Here is a 20433-nt window from a genome sequence, read left to right as displayed (position 1 = left end):
CTTTTCACGCCTCCCCTATCCTCCACGTGTGTTCCCTTCTCTGCAAAATGAAAAGAATGGATCTCTGAGTATAGTCCATTTGAAACAGCCTGGAATGTGGCAGTTTGTGTAGCTAGGGTAGAAGATTTTGGGACTCCCTTTCCATAGGCTACAAGCACAGCTAGGAGCTGAGACTGCTTTCCCAAAAGGAAATGCTGAGCGTTCAGAGTATCGTGCTGTGTTGACAAGCCTACCTGTTTGTGTTTCCTGGCTCTGCACTCTTTATGTTCTTAGCTACTTAAATCAATTGTGTAGGCAATGTAATCGCCCATTTGTTACTAAGGAAGATGACTAGCTCAGATCCTTTCTGTTTGCTCTATCAAATGCCTGAATTAGATGTTACAACTTCACTGCTTATAGATGAAATAAGTGAGCATAAGAATTTCATGTATGCTCTGTTTTGTGGTGGTTTTTTTTGTGTGTTTTTTTGTTTGTTTGTTTTGGGTTTTGGTTTTTTTTTGTTGTAGGGTTTTTTGGTGGTTTTTTTTTGGTTAAATTACTTCTTTTAATGGAACAGTAGCTTCAGAAAAATAATAATAATAATAAGAGTTGTGGTGGGGCTGCACCTGAACAGCCTGAAGCTCAGGTGGAGTAGTTTGGGATGAATGAGATCAGCACAGCTGCAGGAAGAGGGGAGCTGGAGGAGGTCTTGCTGTTCTCTGGGGTAGGAAGCTGCTAGCCCTGGGCAGCAAGATGGGCCTGGAAAATGGCCCATTTGCAATACTGCTTCCAGACACTTTGCTTCACCCCAGCTTGAAGCAGAACATGCTTTCTTTGCCTTCATGCTTTTTCTTACTTGCAGGCCAGAATGAGAAGACTTACGTCTTTGCATTGTCAAATTGGCTAAGAGAAATGATTAGTGTACTGATATAGGATGTGGAATTCAGGTTTGGTTTTTCTTTTTTTTTTTAGTTCTCTTATTTTCATTTTGCACTTTGCTGCTGCTTGTGGTTGTGTTTTAAGCCCATACTGTTTTCATACACTGCTACAGCACCACTTACATAATTTTTTGATGATTTTAAAAATAGAAACTGACTTCAGGCAGAGAAGCTGCAGTGGAGAGGACTGAACCAGAGATGGAATGGTATTGATGAAGAGAACAAGGATGGACAGGAAAAGTAGAGGGACACTGAGTGCTTTCTGTAGTTCAGAAGTGAAAGCAGGGAAGAGGCCCACAGACATGTGAATATAGCAGAATTTCTCAAGTTTTCCCATGTAGTCTTTCGGGCCCAGGTTGAGCAGAGAAAGAGGATGGTGAGACAAAGACCAATAGAGAGCGTAAAGAAGAGTAGAAGAGAAGGGATAGGATCCGTGTGAGATGAGTGTACCACAGTGACAGTGAAGGGAGATGTCTTGTTACTTCAACTCTGTAGGCTTTTTAAATGTTTCTGTGTGGGTGGTGGTGGTGTTTTTACCTTAAAGGTCTTTGATTTTTTTGTACTAGTTTCAGGAAATCAGCTAGATCTCATAGAAACAAAAACTTTAAACTCCCCCAAACTTTTATTGAAGAATTTCACAAAGTGACTGCTATGTATTAGTTTCGCATGCTTTAAAAAATCTGCTCCAAATAAAGTATTTTCTTTAGACAGCAGGACCTGAGTTTGGAAAGTCTCACTGTGAACTTGGAAAGAGTTAAATTTATTTTATCTAGGCTTGAGGGGAGTTGTTGTTCAAAAGTTGGAGCAGGGGAAATAGGGTCTAATTCATCCTCCTTTTTCTGTTTTCCAGCATATCAGTTTCTGTGGACAAGAGGAGAGGGACTTCAGTCTTTAGGGACTCTTGCTCCAAGCTGATTGGCAGTGCTTACAATTGCACCACCAGAAAGCAATAAAATAAATACATAGAGCAACAGTAACAGAAAGCAGATGTCTTGCTTTTGCAATTAAAGAACTGGAGAAGAGAATAAGAAAATAATGGTAACTGACTGCGTTTGGGGGTGGAGGGAGTATGTAGATCTTGCTTACTTGTCAGACAAAGCTGAAAAACCCATACTGGTGAAAATGAAAGATACATTAACAGCCACAGTTGCTTTGAAAATTGGGGTCATACGTGGTTAATTTTTCATTAGAAAGCATCATGCTAAGAGGTCTGCAAGATGGAGCAGACAGCTTTTCTCATTGTGTTTTTGGGTATGTTTTTCTAGTTTGGATGATTCTATAATATCAGTCGTGTCTGATTCAGCTGAGCAAAATGTGTGGAAACTGGGATCATTTTTCTTCCACGTGTGTGCATTTTGTATCAGGACAGAAAAGGTATTACTGAGACAGTTATCTGTGAGATATGGTTTAATCTTTTTTTTAAAAGCTGCACATAAAATGGAAATAGATTTGACGTCTTTTAGTCTATATTCAGTCTATATCTGAATGTTGCTGTGAACCAAAATGGTAATTAGTCACCTACGCAGTATCTTCATTCACTGACTGTAGTACATGGCGTTTTCCTGCTGGTAATATCTCATGGAAAACAAGAAATAGGCTTTAGGACAATGCATTCTTTGTAAGCATTAGCACAAATATGTAAATGTGTATGTATGCTTTGAGCAGTTTGCCTTTTTCCATGGTCACCATGTATGTTTAGCCACATGAAAATGAAATGCTATAACAGTTTTTGTTGAGAATGGAAAAGTTATTGGAAATGGGGTGAATGGAAGAAGGAACAGGGCAGACTTCTGGTACCTTCTTTCCCTGTGATACTGGTCCAGGCAAAAGCTGGAGAGTTGGGAGAATGTCCTATTTGTTTTGTTTGAAAGAATGCAACCTGACATATTTAAAGTGGAGTACACATCAGTGGCATAAAGGGAAGAAGAAAACTGTGAGAAACTTCATTTTGATTTCTGTTTTGGTGCCCTTTCTCTGTCAGGGCTACTTAAAAACAAACAAGCAACAAAATCAACAACAAAATGCTTTGTCCTCTGACACAGGCATTGAGCTCCTTCTTTGCCCTGGCTTAAAAAGCAAGAAGACTGATTTGGTGTAAAATACTTTAAAGAAAGCAGGATTATTCTGACTTTGAAATATCTCTGAGTGAGTCTGAGCACAGAGTGCTGCAGAGGAAGTGCTTAGGGAAAAATTGTTCATCTGGAGTTTTAGAGTCAGTTAGGAACTTGTCAGTGCTGCTTTATATATGTACAAAGCTCAGAAGTTCTGTGTTTTCCTGATTTGTATTTCAGGATGCGAAATATTACACTTCATGTTGTCCTGATCACTGCTGTGCTTGTCAGTAAAATTATGTACCTTGTGTTCATGTGCTGTGCTGGCTTGAATCATACAGAAGGGAATCTTGCTCTGAGTAACCTACAGCATATTGCTACAGAAGAAGCACTGAAGCATAGGAACCCTGAGAGTCTCCTTGCTAGCACAGTGTACAGAGTTCTTGTGGCAGCTCAAAGCAAGGGCAGGTGGGAGGTTTTCACACTGCCTAAATACAGGGCTCCCCCCCCCCCCCCCCAAAAAAAAAAAAAAAAAAAAACCCAAACAAAAAAACAACCAACCAACCAAACCAAAACTCTTGGGAGGAAGCTCTGGTTCTGAACCCAGACAATTTTGACATGCTTCTGCTAGCATGTATATATTGTTGCGGTGAAGGTGAAATTAGATGGCTGCCCTATAGTTCCTTCTCATATGAGTCTTTAATGTATCCACACATGAACATACACTGGTTTATGCACGTGGCACATTAACCAACATTTTACTGCTTGGCCCGCGGCTGTCGTACTTTTGGTTGAAAACTGGTGCCAGGTTATTTAAGAATGTCAGCTGAGATGAAAAATTAAGTATGCAAAGTAATGTCTGATCACTCTACAATTAAGTTCCTCTCAAACTTTTTCTAGTATTTGCATTAGCATTTATCCCAGCACCCTTTAAATGAAATGCTGTGCTGTATGATGCTGTATCCCTAGCAACAAAGAAGCATTTTCCTCCATTCAGGCGAGACTGGGAATAAGATATGTGCAGCTTGAAGCACTTACTGATCAATCCACTTCTGAAAACTGCATGTGAACTTTACAAGTAGGGCAACAGTACAAGTACTGCTACACATTCTACTCTTAAATACATATAATCTTTATAGAAGAGAAATTTAAACACATTTGTTTGATGTTTGTGAATAGAAAACTTATGGCTGAGAAAGTACTACTACGCAAGTTTTTTTGTAAGACCCTAATACTCCAGAGGAATGTTTTAATAGTCTCCTGCAAATTATTGTTTAAAAAAGAAAAGTATCAAGATTTTATAAGCTTTGCCCCAGATCTGGTGACCATTTATAGTCAGGCTAGATGGTTTTACTAGATGTCTGTGGAGAATTGAGACTGTTTTTCTCTCTAGTGTTTTGTAGATAATGAGGCAAACTTCCACCTTTTTATTACTCATTGGAATAATTTAATGGATGTAAATGAAATTTTCCAGACTTAACTGAGATGATGTGTATGCCATCTCACCATCCCCGCACGTGCTTCAGATGTGAAGAGATTTTTCTTTCTGGTTATAAGCAAGCAGAACAGGACTGTCTTGGAGACATCTGCAGAAGGGGCTGCAAGATAAGCGGAATATGTGTCCTGTTTTACTTCTGGTTCTACCAGCAAAAATTCAGAGGGATTTTTGCTAAGCACTTTCAACTTTTTTTTTAGGCCGTGCAGGAGTTTATTTCATAATTGTCAAGAAAATCCAAAGTTAATCCTGGTGAGAGGTGTAAGTCTCCTCATGAACATCTGTCTTCTGCCAGTGGGGATTACTGAGAGCTTTCCTGTGTGCTTCATCCCTAAAGCAGGCTGTGTTTGTGCAAGAGTGGGCCTTTCTAGGGCATGATTGTAGGGGGTTAGGTCAGTGGTCTGCCTAGTACAGTATTTTATCTCAAGTAATGCAAGTAGAGTTTGTCCTAGGCAAGAGGTATTTAAGCAACAAAGCATGCGTACAGTGATCTTTTCCTCATTATAATCTCCCAATGAGAAACAGTGTAAAAACTTCCTGAGCCAGAAGCTGTATCAAAATCACTTTTTAATAGCTATCGATCCTCTATTGATTTATCAGATCTTTTTTGCTAAATGCCATTAAGCTTTTGATTTCCACAGCATTCTGTGATAAAGTTTGTGATTCTATCCTGAACCTTTTTCTCCTAATGGATCTTGTCTGTTTTTCCTGTTTAATCAGCTGCTTAAAGGCAACTGGACAGAGATTTCCGTTTTGGGGATATGGAGAGGACTGAGCAGCATGTAATTCTTTGGTCCTCTTAAACTCTGAGAACTCATTTTCCTGGTTTTTCTTGACAGGCTTGCCAGAAGCTTGACAATCTCAGTTTTTTAGGTGCTTCAGCTTAGTATAGTACAGTCTTATTATCCAATCTGTAAATTGAGATGAGCTTGGCCTGGTTTGAGACCTGTATAGTCAACTATAATTCACCTCTTGGAACCCATGAGGTAATCTTACCCTTAAGCCTCAACTTCTGATGAAGGAACAGGATACTTGACTGGATTAAATTTAATAAAGCTAGTGGATCTGAGCCAGACTTGCAGCTGATGTGTATGGCTGTTAAGTTACATTTGTAGGCACTGATCAAATTCTTTCATTCTAGTTTTCCATGCATATTCTGTTCAAAACCATATTAAGCTATTTGCAAAACATAATGTTTTGTACCTCTCTACAAATAACAATTTGCCACTTCCAAATGCAGTTTACGGACTTTTATAATGATAAAGCTTTTTTCCTCTCACTCCTGTTCCTTCTACCTTGGTGCCTTTGGCTGTGTAAGAAAGAAGGAAAGGAGCCTGTTACTGCAAAAAAGAACTTAACTGCATTTGTCTGAAAGTGATTTGGAAACTTGTACAGCTTTATCTCAAGTTTCAAATAATCACTGCAGTCAGGAGGATTACACACTCTCTTCTGGCAAGCTTTATAACCATAGAAAAAGAGCAGTCTCGATACAGGTAAGACAACCTTTTTTGGCTCACATGTTGTATCACAGGAGGCTGTACTGACATTCTCAAATCCATCTCATTTACTTTGTAGGCAATTAAGGCTGCTGAAATAACAGACTTTCTGGACCAGCAGTTCTGTTTTTCCACCTAGGAAAAATTTCCATTTATCTTGTATTAAAATACAGCCAAGCCTGCAACAGTTCTGTTTGAAGAATACTGGCTTGTAGCATTGTTTATATTTACAGTCATGACTCTTCAAGACAAACAGGAGAGTTTTATTCCCAGTTAGCATAGATGGGCTTCTGGGTGAGCTGGCTGGGTGTAGTATGCATGGTCCTTTAGTCACCTGGCAAAACTCACTTGGAAGAGAACGTCACAGAGATGCGAGGGGTGTTAGGGAACTTCAGGGTATTGCAGTGAGCATATTCCACTTGATACTGAGTTATACTTTACAGATATTCTTGTAGTATAAAGCTAAAATTGCCACTTAAAGAAGTGCGTATAAGGAAGAAGGAACCTTGTTTTGAAGCTGTTGAAATCACTTCTGGGAAATCCTTTTAAGCTGATATTCCTGCCTTCTCCCACTTCTCAACAGAAAAAAACACTTTTGTCCTGTTTTGCAAAAGAAAAATCATTAGGATACTTAACTGTTTCCACAAATCTTAAGAGAAAGCGCACCATGTGCCAAAATAAATCTGTACACTGCAGTGTGGAGAAACCACAAAGAAAACCGGAGTTTGATGTTTGAGCAACATTCTATTACATGCCCTGAAACTAGAGTGGATATAGTTTTCTTTTTAGCCAGCACTCAGGTTTTAAAAACCAGAGATGAAAGTTGGACGCATGGACATTTAGAGATGTGCTCGGACAGCTGCTATATGTTTTTTAAACGTCCTACATGACTGGTACTGTATCATGCCAAATATGCAGTGGTGATGTTGGGAGACAGATTGCTTATTCTACCTGTTCTGCTTGTTTCACTGATCCTTAGTGTGGGTTTTGTATAGAAACCCTGTAGTGTTTGGAGGGACATGATGCACTCTATTCAGTGAGAGAATACAGGGATATAACAAAATCATAGGTGCTGTTCCCTTTTCCATCATGGGGGAAAGACACTGTCTTTTGAGTTTGGTGTTTTTGAGTCCCTTGGAGGAGAAAGGGACTGTAACTTCCTTTATGAAATACAGAAACATTCAGTATCAGAAAGGTTATAAAATGTTGGCTTCAGGGTCTTTAAAAATTCTTACTCTTTTTAGGCTAGTATTATTTTTATTTTTTCCCCAGAAATCACGGGTTATATTCTATTTAAACAGCTTTCTGTGTTTTTGTGGACAACATTGCTAAAACTGATAGTACATGTGTATTTAGGACTTTCTTTTAATCACTTTCTCTCACTGGGAGAGAGCTGTGAAGACAGTTGTTTTGTGCAGGTGGTGGTAATACAACAGTAAAAAATAATGTGGTACTTGGCTGTGGAGTTTGCTTTGAGTCTGACAAACTCTAAAAGAACCTTACTTGCTTGATGCTGAGAAAGCGACATTTATTGCATCTACTATTCCTGTGTGGAACATCCCTGAATGAGCTGTGCAAGTTTTAAATTCTTCCAGTTACAATGGTTGAGTTGTAAAATAAACAACTACATACATACTTTAAAACTCTCAGTAAGCCCCCACAGTCCTGATAAAATTGATTATCCAACAGAGAGGATGACTCAATATGTGTGTTTAAAAAAAAAAAAAAAAATCCACAGATTTATAGTTCCTGCTCTGATACATTTTTATTTTTTCTCCTTTAGTTCCTTGGCATAGCATTTCTTGGGATTGGATTGTGGGCATGGAATGAAAAGGTAAGTTGAATACAGCACCAAACTCCATGTTTTTCCTCTTTCTCTCTCTTTTTCTGATGAAGTATTGGAATAGTAATATGCTGCACATTTTATGTGTCCACACACAGTTTCTACTGAAACAAAATCAAGCTTCTCTGTCAAATAAAACCTTGGCTTGGCTCACCTACAGGAAGGTCCTTGGTATCTTTCCCAAGAATGCTTTGGCAAGAAATCGTGGCTGACACTTGCACATAAAATAACTATTTCAATCCGTGCACGCTCAAACTGCAGCTCAGGTACTAGAGCACTCTACTGAACAAAACCAAAATGAAATGAACCCTGAAAACCAAGCCAAACCTGAGGCAGTATAACTGTTGTTTTTTCTTGTGGAAATAAAACTGTCCACTAGAACACTCTCTGTTGCAAGACTGTAAAATCAACTTGGAAATGAGAAGAATAGAGGGCGGGGAAAGAGAAAACATTTGTGAACCAGAGCCTAATTTTTAGTTTGCTTGCTGCAGAATTTGGGAAGAAGATAAAATATCGAGACATAATATACAAAGCAAGTCATTATGTGTTAGGTTACTGCATGAAGAGCTTGGCTTGCGAATAGGTAACAGCTAAAACTAAAGCCAGAGTTTCCTTTCCTTCTTTGTTTAAAAGATTGAAAATAATAAAACCTGGCTGATAACAATGGTGCTATGATATTCAGTTACATAATTTTTTTTTCTTCTTTTAATGAAAAACGCTGATTAAGTTACAAATTAATGTTCACTTAAGGCATAAAACCTGCTGCTTGCAGCAGAGCAAATAACACATTGGAAGCACTGGAGTTTTGCTGCTTAAAAATTCAGGACAAATTTTGCTGGTTCAGAAGTGAGTTGGTAACTTAGATTCTAATTGCTCTATGCATGTGCCTTGGATGTAGATAATTACAAATAGTAATGGGATATTAATTAACTCACACTGTATACACCCATGTATATGTATATTTACATACCATATGATACTCATGTTGGATGGTTTGAATAGGCTTGGAAAGAGGTGCTGTGATTTATTTCATTCAGCAGATGTAAAAACATGTTTTATTTAATACTTTAAGCACACTCAAAGAGCTTATACCCCTGTCTAAGCCCCAGAGAAAAACTTTATTTTGGAGTTGCTTTCTAGAAGAGATTTTAAGATTTTTGTATCATTTCAGTAGGTAACACAAATGATTCCTCTTTAGAATTAATGAGCAGGTAAAGGGAAAACATCTATAGTCTAGTGTTTGAAGTCTAAAATATGCCAGTCCTACAGCTAGAGGGTGTTCTGGCAGAATAATGGTTTGTTAGGTTTTACATATTTTCTATATGGGACAGGTTCCCCCTGCCACTTCCTAGGAAAAATGTATTCAATTCATAATTGCAAATAGCCAGAAGCCAAAGCTCATGTTTTTACTTGAGATTTGGACATCTGTTACAAGTCATCTTAAACCATTTTTAATCAGATCCTGAAACTGGGAGAAAATGCCATGTTGTTTTTAAGACAAGCAAATAAAACCACCTAGACCAGTTTAATATGCATTAGCTCAGGCTGTATATGTAGTAGGTTTTTCTATAAAAATTAATAATTAAAATACTGTTTATTGTTTTAAAGCACAGGTCTTCCCTTGAAAACGAGCATCTCTCCACAGCTTCTCTAACTGTTGTGTCCTGTGGTGCTTAGTGTAGGCTGTTTTCAGTTCAGGGCTGTATCAACCAAAATATAGTATAGATATAGCTGAACTGTAGAGCTCTTGAGCACAGACTTGATTTTTGTAGTAAGAATTATGGAAAAATGGACTTGTGTCAAGCCAATTTGAGACATTTCTTTCACTCGGCTCTCTAGAGGACAGGCAATGGCCAGAAGCTGTAGTCAGCAAGATCAGGTTCCAGATACTCATAGGCTCTATGCAACTTGGTGGGGGGCAGATCAGTTACATCCCAGAATTCTTGCTGCAGCTGGGGAGTGAGGTGAAAGCCAAGTAGGTGAAGCCGAAGACTTGAGAGATCTGTAACTTAACTGAAAAGCACTTCTCTAGCTAGACTGCTCCTTGCCCTAAGGCTAGCCTGGATATCCCTTGGGCATTATGGGCTGTTGTAATGGTATGCTATAAGACAGCAAAGCAGCTTTGCAGAGAAGGACTTGGGGGTCCTGGTGTAAACCAAGTTGAACATGAGCCAGCACTGTGCCCTGGCAAGAAAGAAGGTTAATGGTATCCTGGGCTGTATTAGGAGTGTTGCCAGCAGGCTGAGGGGTGGGATTCTTCCCCTCTACTCAGCACTGGTGAGGCCACACCTGGGCCAGTTCTGGGTTCTCCAGTGCAAGAGAGACACTGATGTACTGGAGAGTCCAGTAAAGGGCTGCCTAGATGATTAAGGGACTGGAGCATCTCTCCTACAAGGAAGGGCTGAGAGAGCTAGAACTGTTCAGCTTGGAGAAGGGCAGGCTTGGGGGAATCTTAATGTATATAAATACTTGAAGGGAGAGCGCAAAGAGGATGGAGCCAGGCTTCTTTTCAGTAGTGCCCAGTGACAGAGGCAATGAGCACAAACTGAAACGCAGGAAGTTCCCTCTGAACATTCTCGTCCTTTAGGATGAGAGGAAATGGCCTCAAGTTGGTGCCAGGGGAGAGTTAGATTGCATGTTAGAAAAAATTTCTTTACCAAAAGGGTTGTCAGGCATTGGAACAGGCTGCCCAGGGAGGTGGTGGTGTCACCATCCCTGGAGGTGTTCAGAAAACATGTAGACGAGGCACTTCAGGACATGATTTAGTGGGCATAGTGGTGTTGGGTTGACAGTTGGACTCGATGATCCTAAAGGTCTTTTCCAACCTAAACGATTCTATCATTCTATGATAAGGAAACATTTTATTATTTTTTTTTATACTGTGAGGGTGACTGAACACTGGCACAGTTGCCCAGAGATGATGTGGAGTCTCCCTCTCTGGAGATACTCAAAAGCAGTCTGGATATGGTCCTAGGCAGACAAGTCTAGGTGACCAGATGACCTCCAGAAGTCCCTTCCAACCTCAACCATTCTGTGAAGACAGCTGCTGTCCCACTGAACTAAGTCTTTATCAAAGTTGAGCTTGGTGCTGCTATTTTTTAATGTGTAAACATAAATTTGTAAGGTTTTTTTGCAGGATTGCGTCTTCAGAAGGACTCCTCTGCTGTAAACTGATTTGGTGGTGGGGAGGATTTTGATTTACTTCTATCTCAAATTGTGTGGCTTTATATCCAGCTGTGTTGTTTTATAACCCAGCCATCAACTTCTATATACTTTTGCTGCTTCACAGAATATTTTAAGATAAAAAGATAGTGTGCCAGGCCACATTAAAAATGCAGGATGTAAAGAAATAATCCATGTTTTACAGGAGTCCCGTGTGCTGCCAGATAAAAACAGTTTGGGGTAGATTTGTGGGTTTGGTGGCTAGTTTCTCTTTTTTGCTAAGCTGGCTTGAATTTTCCCCTTTAAACTTTGTTATAAAGAAGAAAAAAAGCACACTATAGAGTCTCATGACCTTCCTTACAGCCCTTGCAGGGAGGCGAAAGAGCTCATTTGTCAAATAGGCAATAGAATTGGCTTGACAGCCAGTCAGCCAACCCTAAACAAAAACTGGGCAATTAGCATTCTGAGTCATGAAACTGAAAGAGAGCTGGGGGGGGTGGGGTGGGGGCAATAAACTCAGAAGATGAATAAAGCTATCTATACATGGATGCACTATATAGCTCACAATCTCTCAGTGTTTTCAGGCATGCTAGACTTGGGCTTGTACCATAAAAAAGTTCAGCCATGGCAGCTGATTTCCACCCTCCCACCTACCCCCAGCAGTGACATGAACATTGTTAATGTATAAAGAGTCTGTACTAAAAAGTCTATACTAAGGCCAAGCAACTTATACTATCTTTGCCCAGCAGCAGGGGAAAAATGTTTGTATTTCACTGGCTTTTTAAATAACTTCAAGTAATTTCTTCTGTGACTTTTTAAAAAATAACCTAGACTTGTAAAAAATGCCTATTTCCCTCCTTGCTTGTATATATTAGATAACGTGGTCTTAAGGCTCACTGGGAGTGTTCATGGTGTGATACCAGTAGGTACTTGTGAAAATAAGCTTCCTGGTTCTCTCACTACCTGCAGGAGATTTATATTCAAGAGCAGTGAGACTAAGTGATGAATTGCTGTTATGTCTTCTGAGACCTTACAAGACTGGCCATGGAGAAGGAGTTTTTAGGAAAGCACTGTGGTTTTGGGGTATACTTTAAGTAGGAGGTAGCAAAGGTAGAAATACTGAAGTGGGGAAAAAAAAAATCTGCAGATCCTTGCAAAATTTGTTGATTAGACTTAGTTCATGTGTAATGTTGACTGAAATGAAGAGGGAGAAGTGGAAGAGGTTGATTATGTGCATAAGTTTGGTTGCTAGGCTTTTCTTGTTAAATCAGCATAACTAGAAGACACTCCATCTCAGATGTCAAGTTGAGTGCAGTTTGGGGTACCAGTATGGTTCCTCTGTGTGCCAGCATAGTATTCTTACTGAGCAGGAACTCTAAATCTGGATCTCAAGTTTTAAGCTAGACTACTACATGTTGATATAAGGTGATTTAGGCCTGCTTTGGTGTTCTGGGACAGGCTAAACTCCCTACATAAAAAAGTCACAATTCATCAGACCAAGTCTGTCTCTCCTTGCCCTGAAATGAAAACTACAGTTGTTTTCAGGAAAAAATTCTCACTTCTTTTACTGTCCCCATGAGTGGCAGACATCAAGAGGGAGTGATACACTAGTTACTCCATAATTGTTGTGCATACATGTCTATCACACAGTTCTTTTAAAAACAATTGCCAGCAAGGAAACTGTGCACATAGCCTGTGGGTCCTTATGGGCTGAAGGATACCCAAAGCATGCATCTTGCTTCTAAGCTAGGACTCTGTGTGTGGATTTTACAGGGCTGGGGAGGAGAGAGATACTAGTATTTGCTATTACATTTAATTTAATTTTCAGTACATAAAGATGCATTATCTAAACAGCCTCTTAAATAATTTTACTAGTGTTCCAACACCTTGTAACCATTAATCCTGAAAAATGTCGAAGTCTGTATCTTGCATGTATTTATGCTGGTTATTCACCTATTGAACTCTGCTTTGTCACGACAAGAAAGCTAAACTAGTTCTTCTCCTTCACTAGACACTTGAAAAATAAAGTTCTGCTGCTATTGCTGTTTGCTGTGGGAGATACAAATCCAACAAAAATCAAGGAAATAAGATTTGTAAACATCCCCCGCCTAGTTTCTTGCTTGCAGAGACAAAATTCTGGAGTGGAATTAATTTGGCATGTTTCAATGACTATTGTTCTGTTTCCCATGGTCATTCAGATGCACAGCATGGAGAAACTGTATGAATTTTGTGACTAACAAAGTAGAGAGATATTTTTCCATTTTAAAATCATGCATTTGGAAATACTTTTATTTCCCATCATTCCCACGTGTTCCTGTTTGCCAGTGATTTTAAGTCCTGCAGACAAGCTTGTGGAAAGGCTAATCCTCTGTTTGCAAAGAGGAAATGTTTCAGAAGATCTTGTATTGCTGAATCTTTTTCTGACCATTTGTCCGTCCCCGTTCCCGTGTCGTGTCCCTCCCCTGCCCCCCGTAATGGGATTCTGCAGCAGGGAAGGTTTTTTCCCCATTGTGGAGGAAATGGAAAAGAAATAGCTGATTTCTCCCATACTACTGGTGTTGGTTTCTTCTTTTTACTTTTTAATGGCCCTCTGGGATGTTGTATGTCATGGAGTCTGTTGTGTTGAGCCCTGTTCTTTTACATGCACTCCGGTGGGCCAAATCCCATATACTTTCACAGTGTATCACCTCTTTGTTCCGTAGCATGATGATTCTCCTGAGTTGGCTCTGACTCAAGATGCCTTGAATTTTCATTACTTGGTCAGCTTTTAAAAATTGCTGCTACCTAGAGTGTTTTCACTTGGAACCATTCTTTCTTGCCCTGCAGTACACTACTGTGCCTGTGCATTCAGCTATTCCAGAGAGAAGCAACAGTCTAGCAAACTTCTGGGAACATTCCTGAGACCTGAAGGTGGCAGTGGATTCTCTACACTAACTACAGCCACAGACGGTCTGGAGTCTCGCTAGTTTGTTAATGCACTTGTGACTCCCTTCTATTTGGCCTCATTAGGAACCAGGAACACAAACAGATTATGTAGGTGTGCCAACATTGGGGCATTGCTCCAACCAAGATGTCTGCGTTGGCATCCATACATTCCGGGGAAATTAAAGTAACTTTCTGGGTTCAGTGCGCAAAGGATATGTCTGCTAAATGCAGGTAGCGTGGACCAATACGAGAGGAAATGGTGTTGAAGACCCAACTTGCACACTCTGCAGGTTTTGAAAGTTTGAGTTTTCTTCAGCCTGGTTCTAGTGTGATCTCATGGACTGAATGCCTGCTAGTGGCTGGAGCACAAATTATGTTCCAGGGGCTCATCTTCCTTTGTAAGTAATTTAGTCTGTGTGCTCTAAGACTGTTCCCTGGTGTGAACTGAAGCATGGAGTGGACTGTTGCAGTAGTGTTGCTGAGAAAAATACTTCATATTTGTAGAAAGCCTGACTTTAAAGGATATACAGGAGGTTTGTTTAGGTCTGGCTTGTTTAGGTTGATGTAAGAGATCACTCAACAAACAGTCACCGTATATTCTGTGACTGACTGGTCAGCCTGAGGATTCAGAGCGTGTCACTGGAGGATGCAGTGTTAGAATATGAGATTCCTGATCCTCTGCTCAAGCACGTCTGGAAACATTCCCTTTTGGTTTTGGCTAAAGATGGGATGAAGACAGAATTGGTCACTACCAGGCGTTTGTACATCTCTGCCAAACTTTCCACAGAAGTAGCAGTTACAGCCAAAAAATACTGAATCCTGTGATAATAGGCATTATAGGAACTTGTGGTAGATAGATGTATGTGCCTATAGGACTGTATGTTTAGTTCTTCTTGACAGTATAAAGTGAGATAATATTACATGATCATTGCCCTGCTGCTTGAAGCAAAATATACTTTTCTTTAAAGTATTGCACCGCTGTTTCTTCAGAGAGCTTATTTGTAAGTGTCCAGAAAAAAAACAAGACTGGAAAACCGTATTTTAGCAGTAAGCAGCTATCTTCTCTAGAGTACCTCTATGCATCTCTAGCTGTAACCACAGAGCATTGTCTGTGTTTGTCATTCCTGCTGCTTGCTATTGTTTTATTGCCAAAGCCTCTCTGAAGATTGTATATCCTGAGACGTCTCTCCAGAATACTGATATCTTGGGATTCATATGCAGAGAGCACACGGAGTACAAATGAGAATTAGGCAGTATGTGCTTTGCACTGTCAGGATGTATTATTTGGGGTTTATCCAAGCTAGGCTTATGATTGCCATATGTGGACTAGCAAAAGATGCACATAAAGGGGCCTTCCAAGGACAGCAAACAATGGCAGATAAAGCTTGTGTTCTATTTCAGTAAGTGTCAGATCATAGCTGCCCTGAGGAGCAATATGTGATATGCCAGGGTGTTAAGAACCTGACAGTGCTAGCAAATCAAGTAAGGTGGGAAAGGACATGATCAAAAAGGCAATATACAACTGGCTCACTAAATTTTATTGTCATCGACTTCAACGGGAGTGTGGCAAAGTGCAAAGTGGTGTATTTCTTTTCACTAACAATTCTTTATATTATGACTAGCTTCTCTAAGAGCACTGTCCACAAATGAGAGCTGAATTTCACTTGGATTTCTTCTTTCATTTGAATTTTATTACTTTCATCTAGAAGGAACTTGATTAAATGTAGTAATTTGCTGTCATTTTTTTGTTGTTGTTGTTTTCTTTTTTTTTCTTTCTTTTTTTTTTTTTTTTTTTAAGACCAACAAAGTGTCTTATAAAGAGAGACTTAAATGACTGTTCATCCTTCTTGGATTTTTTTGGAAGTAAAATAATTAAAATACAAAGGCAACATCCTTTCTCCAGTTACTGTTTTCTCACTGTACTATACTACAGTCCATTAATTCCAAAATCAGCTAATGTTAAAAGAAATGAGTAGTAGTGTTTGCTTTAAGGCAGAATTTCTTATGGTAACTATATAGGCACAGAGGGGAAACATAAAAAGGACTTAAAAACTTTGTGAAGAAGTCATTTTAGCTGTCTTTGTCCCTTGGGGCAGAGCTCGTGTTTCCTGACTTGTGTATGGCCTAGGCCATGACTTTTTCAAAGGTTTTTGTGTTATTGGATTATACTGTTTATTTTGTGTGTCATTCTTAGCCAGAAAGTTATGTCATTGATTTCTTCTCTATGACAAATGTAGTGAAGCAAAAGCAGTGGAAAACTTTTGCACACGTTGGTTTAAGTGTTAATGACAGATAAGTGTTCATTTCAGCCTGGCTTGTACCATCTCATCACTAGTTAGAAAAAGGGATGTGCCAACTACTCTGCTTTGATAGCAATACTGTCTCTGAGCAGCATTGTGTTATATCATGCCTAATGCCTATTTTTGTCTTTTTAATGAATGACAATAAGACTAGTACTACATGTAAGGTAGGAGAAAAGTGATGAATGTGTTGTGTGTTTTTTAATATTTTTTTTTTCCTTTCATCCCTCTGTCTGGCAATAGCCTTCTGTAGTAGGAGGGAGAGGAATCCACTTTGAGAATGTCATTCATGCTGTTGGTTTATTGTTCATACTTTAGGATTGGGTTGTAATCAGGTTTTTCTTTCGCTTTTAGCATGCTGGCCTTTTCCAGGGCTTCTTGCTGTGTGCATTGGAGAAATTAATGTGTGTATTTTATCTAGTCTATCATTGTCTGCAGACTTAAAAAGCTTCGAGTACTGCCTTCATTTACTACTTGCTCAATGTCAGTTTTGCTTGGGAAACTATGGAAGTGGTTGCAGACTAGGTGGAGTACTGTATTAAAGGTATTGGTTACATGACTATTTATATGTTCCAAGTGGTCCAAACTGAGTATATTTACAAACAAACAAATAAAACCCCACGTCTAAAGCCACAGTTGTGAGCAGTCATCTGTTAACAATGTTACTAACAACTTTTGGAAATAAGGTTATGATAACTTCCTTCAAAATTATTGCTTTTTGGGGACTATTTCAAAGACGCAAAGGGGATATGAACAGGGAAAAGGAAAAGGATGAAGAACTTAATAATTCTGCAAATAAGGACCTGTAGAGTTAAAGGTCTATATTGTTGCTTTTCAAGCCACAGCTTCTTTCAGGAGTTAGTAGGGAAAGCAGTAGTCCAAAGCACTCAGCCTGGGTTCAGGCTTCTTTGAGGAAACACATGGAGAAATGTCTGCTACAGCAGTGTTCTTTGCATTGACCTATAGCACTGGGAGGTGAATGAAGAAATAGTGATACTTCAGCTTTTTTGCTGCCAAAAGGCTTTAGGAAACTGTAACTGTTCTTGTGCAAGCTCACTGGGATAAGGAAGACTTTGTACTTGCTTCTTGATATGACCCATCTGTTCAACATCAGCCAAACTCTGGTTAAAATGAGTTCAAAAAAATAAAATAGTTCTTGGGATTACTGGCTTCACAACCCAAGCTCTGCTTCTAACGGGACAATGGCATTACAAGCAGATGGTGCTGACTGTCATATCTAAAACACCACATATGTGGTTTACCATATGATAGGTCTAACCTAAGTTAGTGCAAACTATCTCCCAAGACAAGTTCTTAAACTGCCTTATGTCCTACTAAGAGACTTAACGTTATTTTCAATTTTTTCCTGCTAATTCATTAGTCAGTAGCTGTACTTTATTTATGTAATGAGTTTTTGGTACTGTAGATGCCTGAAGTTGGGTTGGCCAGGTACCTAGTTTGTCAAAATTTGGTGTAAAATTCGTTGTTGCAAGATGCTGCGACCTAGGAGCTCACTTGTAATTTCTGTCAATTGTTGTAAATACTGAGCATAAATGCTAAATTCAAGGAGCTGTTCTTGCTATTGACTGCTTTTTCTATCATAACATGTGTAACTGTGTGCTTACATAAACAATGTATATGATACCTAAAATGCATCTCAGCATGGGTAATAAGATTGAGTTAAGTTTTGTTCAAATATCTATTCTGACTTTCTGGCAGACGAATTCTCATAGCTATAGAAGCAGTGAAATGCCCTGTGAGTTTCTCACAGAGGACTAGAAGCACATTTTGTTGTTCGTTCCACATGTTGATTCAGAAATATTGTGCATAATCGCCCTTTTAATCTCTTTTTGAATGCAAAGATTTTCTTAATTATATTTTCTTGCTGTACTGCAGAACATTTATTTGCTGTAGTCTTCTACTTTTTAAAAAAGAAAAATGCAAGCAGAACTTGTACAACTGAAAACTGAACACACTTGTTATCCCTTGGCATTATTTCTTTCCCAGGGAGTGCTGTCCAATATCTCCTCCATCACCGACCTGGGAGGCTTTGATCCAGTTTGGCTCTTCCTAGTGGTAGGAGGAGTTATGTTCATTTTGGGATTTGCAGGATGCATTGGAGCTTTGCGAGAAAATACATTTCTTCTCAAATTTGTAAGTAGCCTTTGCAACTGTGGCATTCATCAGTTACGTAGTGTAAGTCATGTTCTCTGTTCCTGCTTAACTGTGTAAAGATTTAAAAACGTCTTTGGGGGAGCAGAAGATATTACCTGATGTGAGAGTATTGTTCTGTGAATTGCTTTTGCTTACTGTTAACACTTTACAGCTCTTCAGTCTCTGGTGCTTGCTGGCTGTTTTTTTTTTAGGGTTCAAAACTACTGACAGTAAGAATCAGAACATGGAACTACTGTTTTTCATATGGATATAGCCTAACATTTTGCTTTCCTGTCATGAAAGGGGAGAAATTTCTGCTAAGAATCTGCATGTTGAACTTTGAATCCATAACAAGCTGCCTATGAAATACAGGGAATGTAGATACACTACTGAAGGTGCCCCCTTGTGATTTCTGCTGTGCCCTTCATGGTACAGAGGAGATAGGACTGTTATGAGGGGTTGCTCGCTGATATCCTCAGTTCTGTACTGTTTAGCTAATTTGGAAAGGCTTCATTGCTTACTGTCAGTCCTGGGGCCTGAGAGGGAGAAAGGGAGGAGAACGTGCACAGGATAGGTAAAGAAAATAGAAGTTGTCATCTTGAACGCGGGGCTGGACTGTTAGTTGGGGAAGGAGCTGCTGATATACAAACATTCCTCAGTATTTAAAACTCCTTTAGCTAAGTAGCCTGGTTCTGTTTTTTGAAAGCCTTCCTCCTGTGAGCTTTGAAGATGAGGATAACAGTATTATATTCCATATTAGATAAATTTTAAGATTTATAAGAAAAATTCAAGATTCTTTCCTCCACCACTCTAACTTCCAGAGGTGGGCACAGCCTGGGTAGTAGTTGTGTCTTCATAACCATTAACTGTTAATATATACATGAAAAGGCTTCTAGTGAAACAACTGTCTTCAAGCGACATATTTGACTCCCACAGACATGTTGTGTAAGGGGAGGAGGCAGTTGAGAGTTGCAGTTCTTGTGGCATTTATAAAGCAGCTTGGGTTAGTTCTAGCTTGCTCTTGTCTTTAAAAAAAAAAAAAAAAAAAAAGAGAGAGAGAGAGAAAAGAGGGGGGGAGCTATTGTAACACTTCTTTTCTCCTCTTCCTTGCTTCTCTTAGCTTGCCTAAAATTAACCCATCTGCTGTACCAGAAATAGCTTCCTATACAGCAGCTGCAGGAGAAATTAAAAATGCATCTGAACAAACACAGAGAGCATATTAAAATGAAACTCAAAGGCGCAATTGCAAAAGGGATGGACTTCCAGTATATGAGGACCCCGTGTGTTTTAAAACAGGGTAGACTCAGTGGAGATGCTTAGAGAAAATGGCAGATCATTAGTAATGCCTTTGGCATCCATTGCATTTGCATTAATCATACCAGCCTCATTTGGTTTTAATGTGGATGTGAGTCATTTCATAGACATTCTGCTCTGACTTAATCATTAATTAATTTCTGCTGTTACCAATTTTTGCTTTGTCTGCTTAGGCAAAGCTTTACCAATGAAAAAGTCACTTAGAAAGCATTTCACTGGCATTATTGGTTGTTTATGCCTTTGAAAATATAAGTGCCTACATAGAAATTTAAGATGAGTTTTCAGAGGGCTCTGCAGGTGGTGAGTAGCCATCTCTATTGAAATTTACAGTGAATTCTCTTGGACCTCTCTGAAAATCCCAGTGAAATGTCCAAAGTTTGGATTTGTTGGCATTTTATTATTTGTTAGAATAGAATTAAGATTCCTGTACTACAGCCCTAATTAAAAATGGTGTATTTTTAATTTAAAATTTCCTTTGTGCCGGAGTATCTTGAATTTACACTGAAACAGATAAAGCCCTAACACTGGACATAATTATGAGCCTTGAAAAATAAGTTTTTGGTCATAAAACAAAATAATTCTAACCTTTTTCTTTTTCTTCATAGTTTTCTGTGTTTCTGGGAATTATTTTCTTCTTGGAGCTCACTGCTGGTGTTCTAGCATTTGTTTTCAAAGACTGGATAAAGGACCAGCTGTATTTCTTTATAAACAACAATATCAGAGCATACCGAGATGACATTGATTTGCAAAACCTCATAGACTTCACACAGGAATAT

At 39.1% G+C, this 20433-nt stretch overlaps 1 protein-coding gene across 1 annotated transcript in view; it reads left to right on the top strand.

Annotated features, from left to right (window-relative positions):
* TSPAN5 (tetraspanin 5) overlaps positions 1-20433 on the top strand; it is a 100744-nt gene that overhangs the window by 72005 nt on the left and 8306 nt on the right. Inside the window, exons 7-9 of the mRNA XM_075030923.1 lie at positions 7743-7793; positions 18197-18343; positions 20263-20433. Coding sequence (XP_074887024.1) covers positions 7743-7793; positions 18197-18343; positions 20263-20433 — 369 coding nt within the window. The remainder of the gene's footprint in view (positions 1-7742; positions 7794-18196; positions 18344-20262) is intronic.

Source organism: Buteo buteo, chromosome 1, assembly GCF_964188355.1.
Source record: "Buteo buteo chromosome 1, bButBut1.hap1.1, whole genome shotgun sequence".
Classification (NCBI taxonomy): domain Eukaryota; kingdom Metazoa; phylum Chordata; class Aves; order Accipitriformes; family Accipitridae; genus Buteo; species Buteo buteo.
This window is presented reverse-complemented; position numbering and strand designations above follow the sequence as displayed.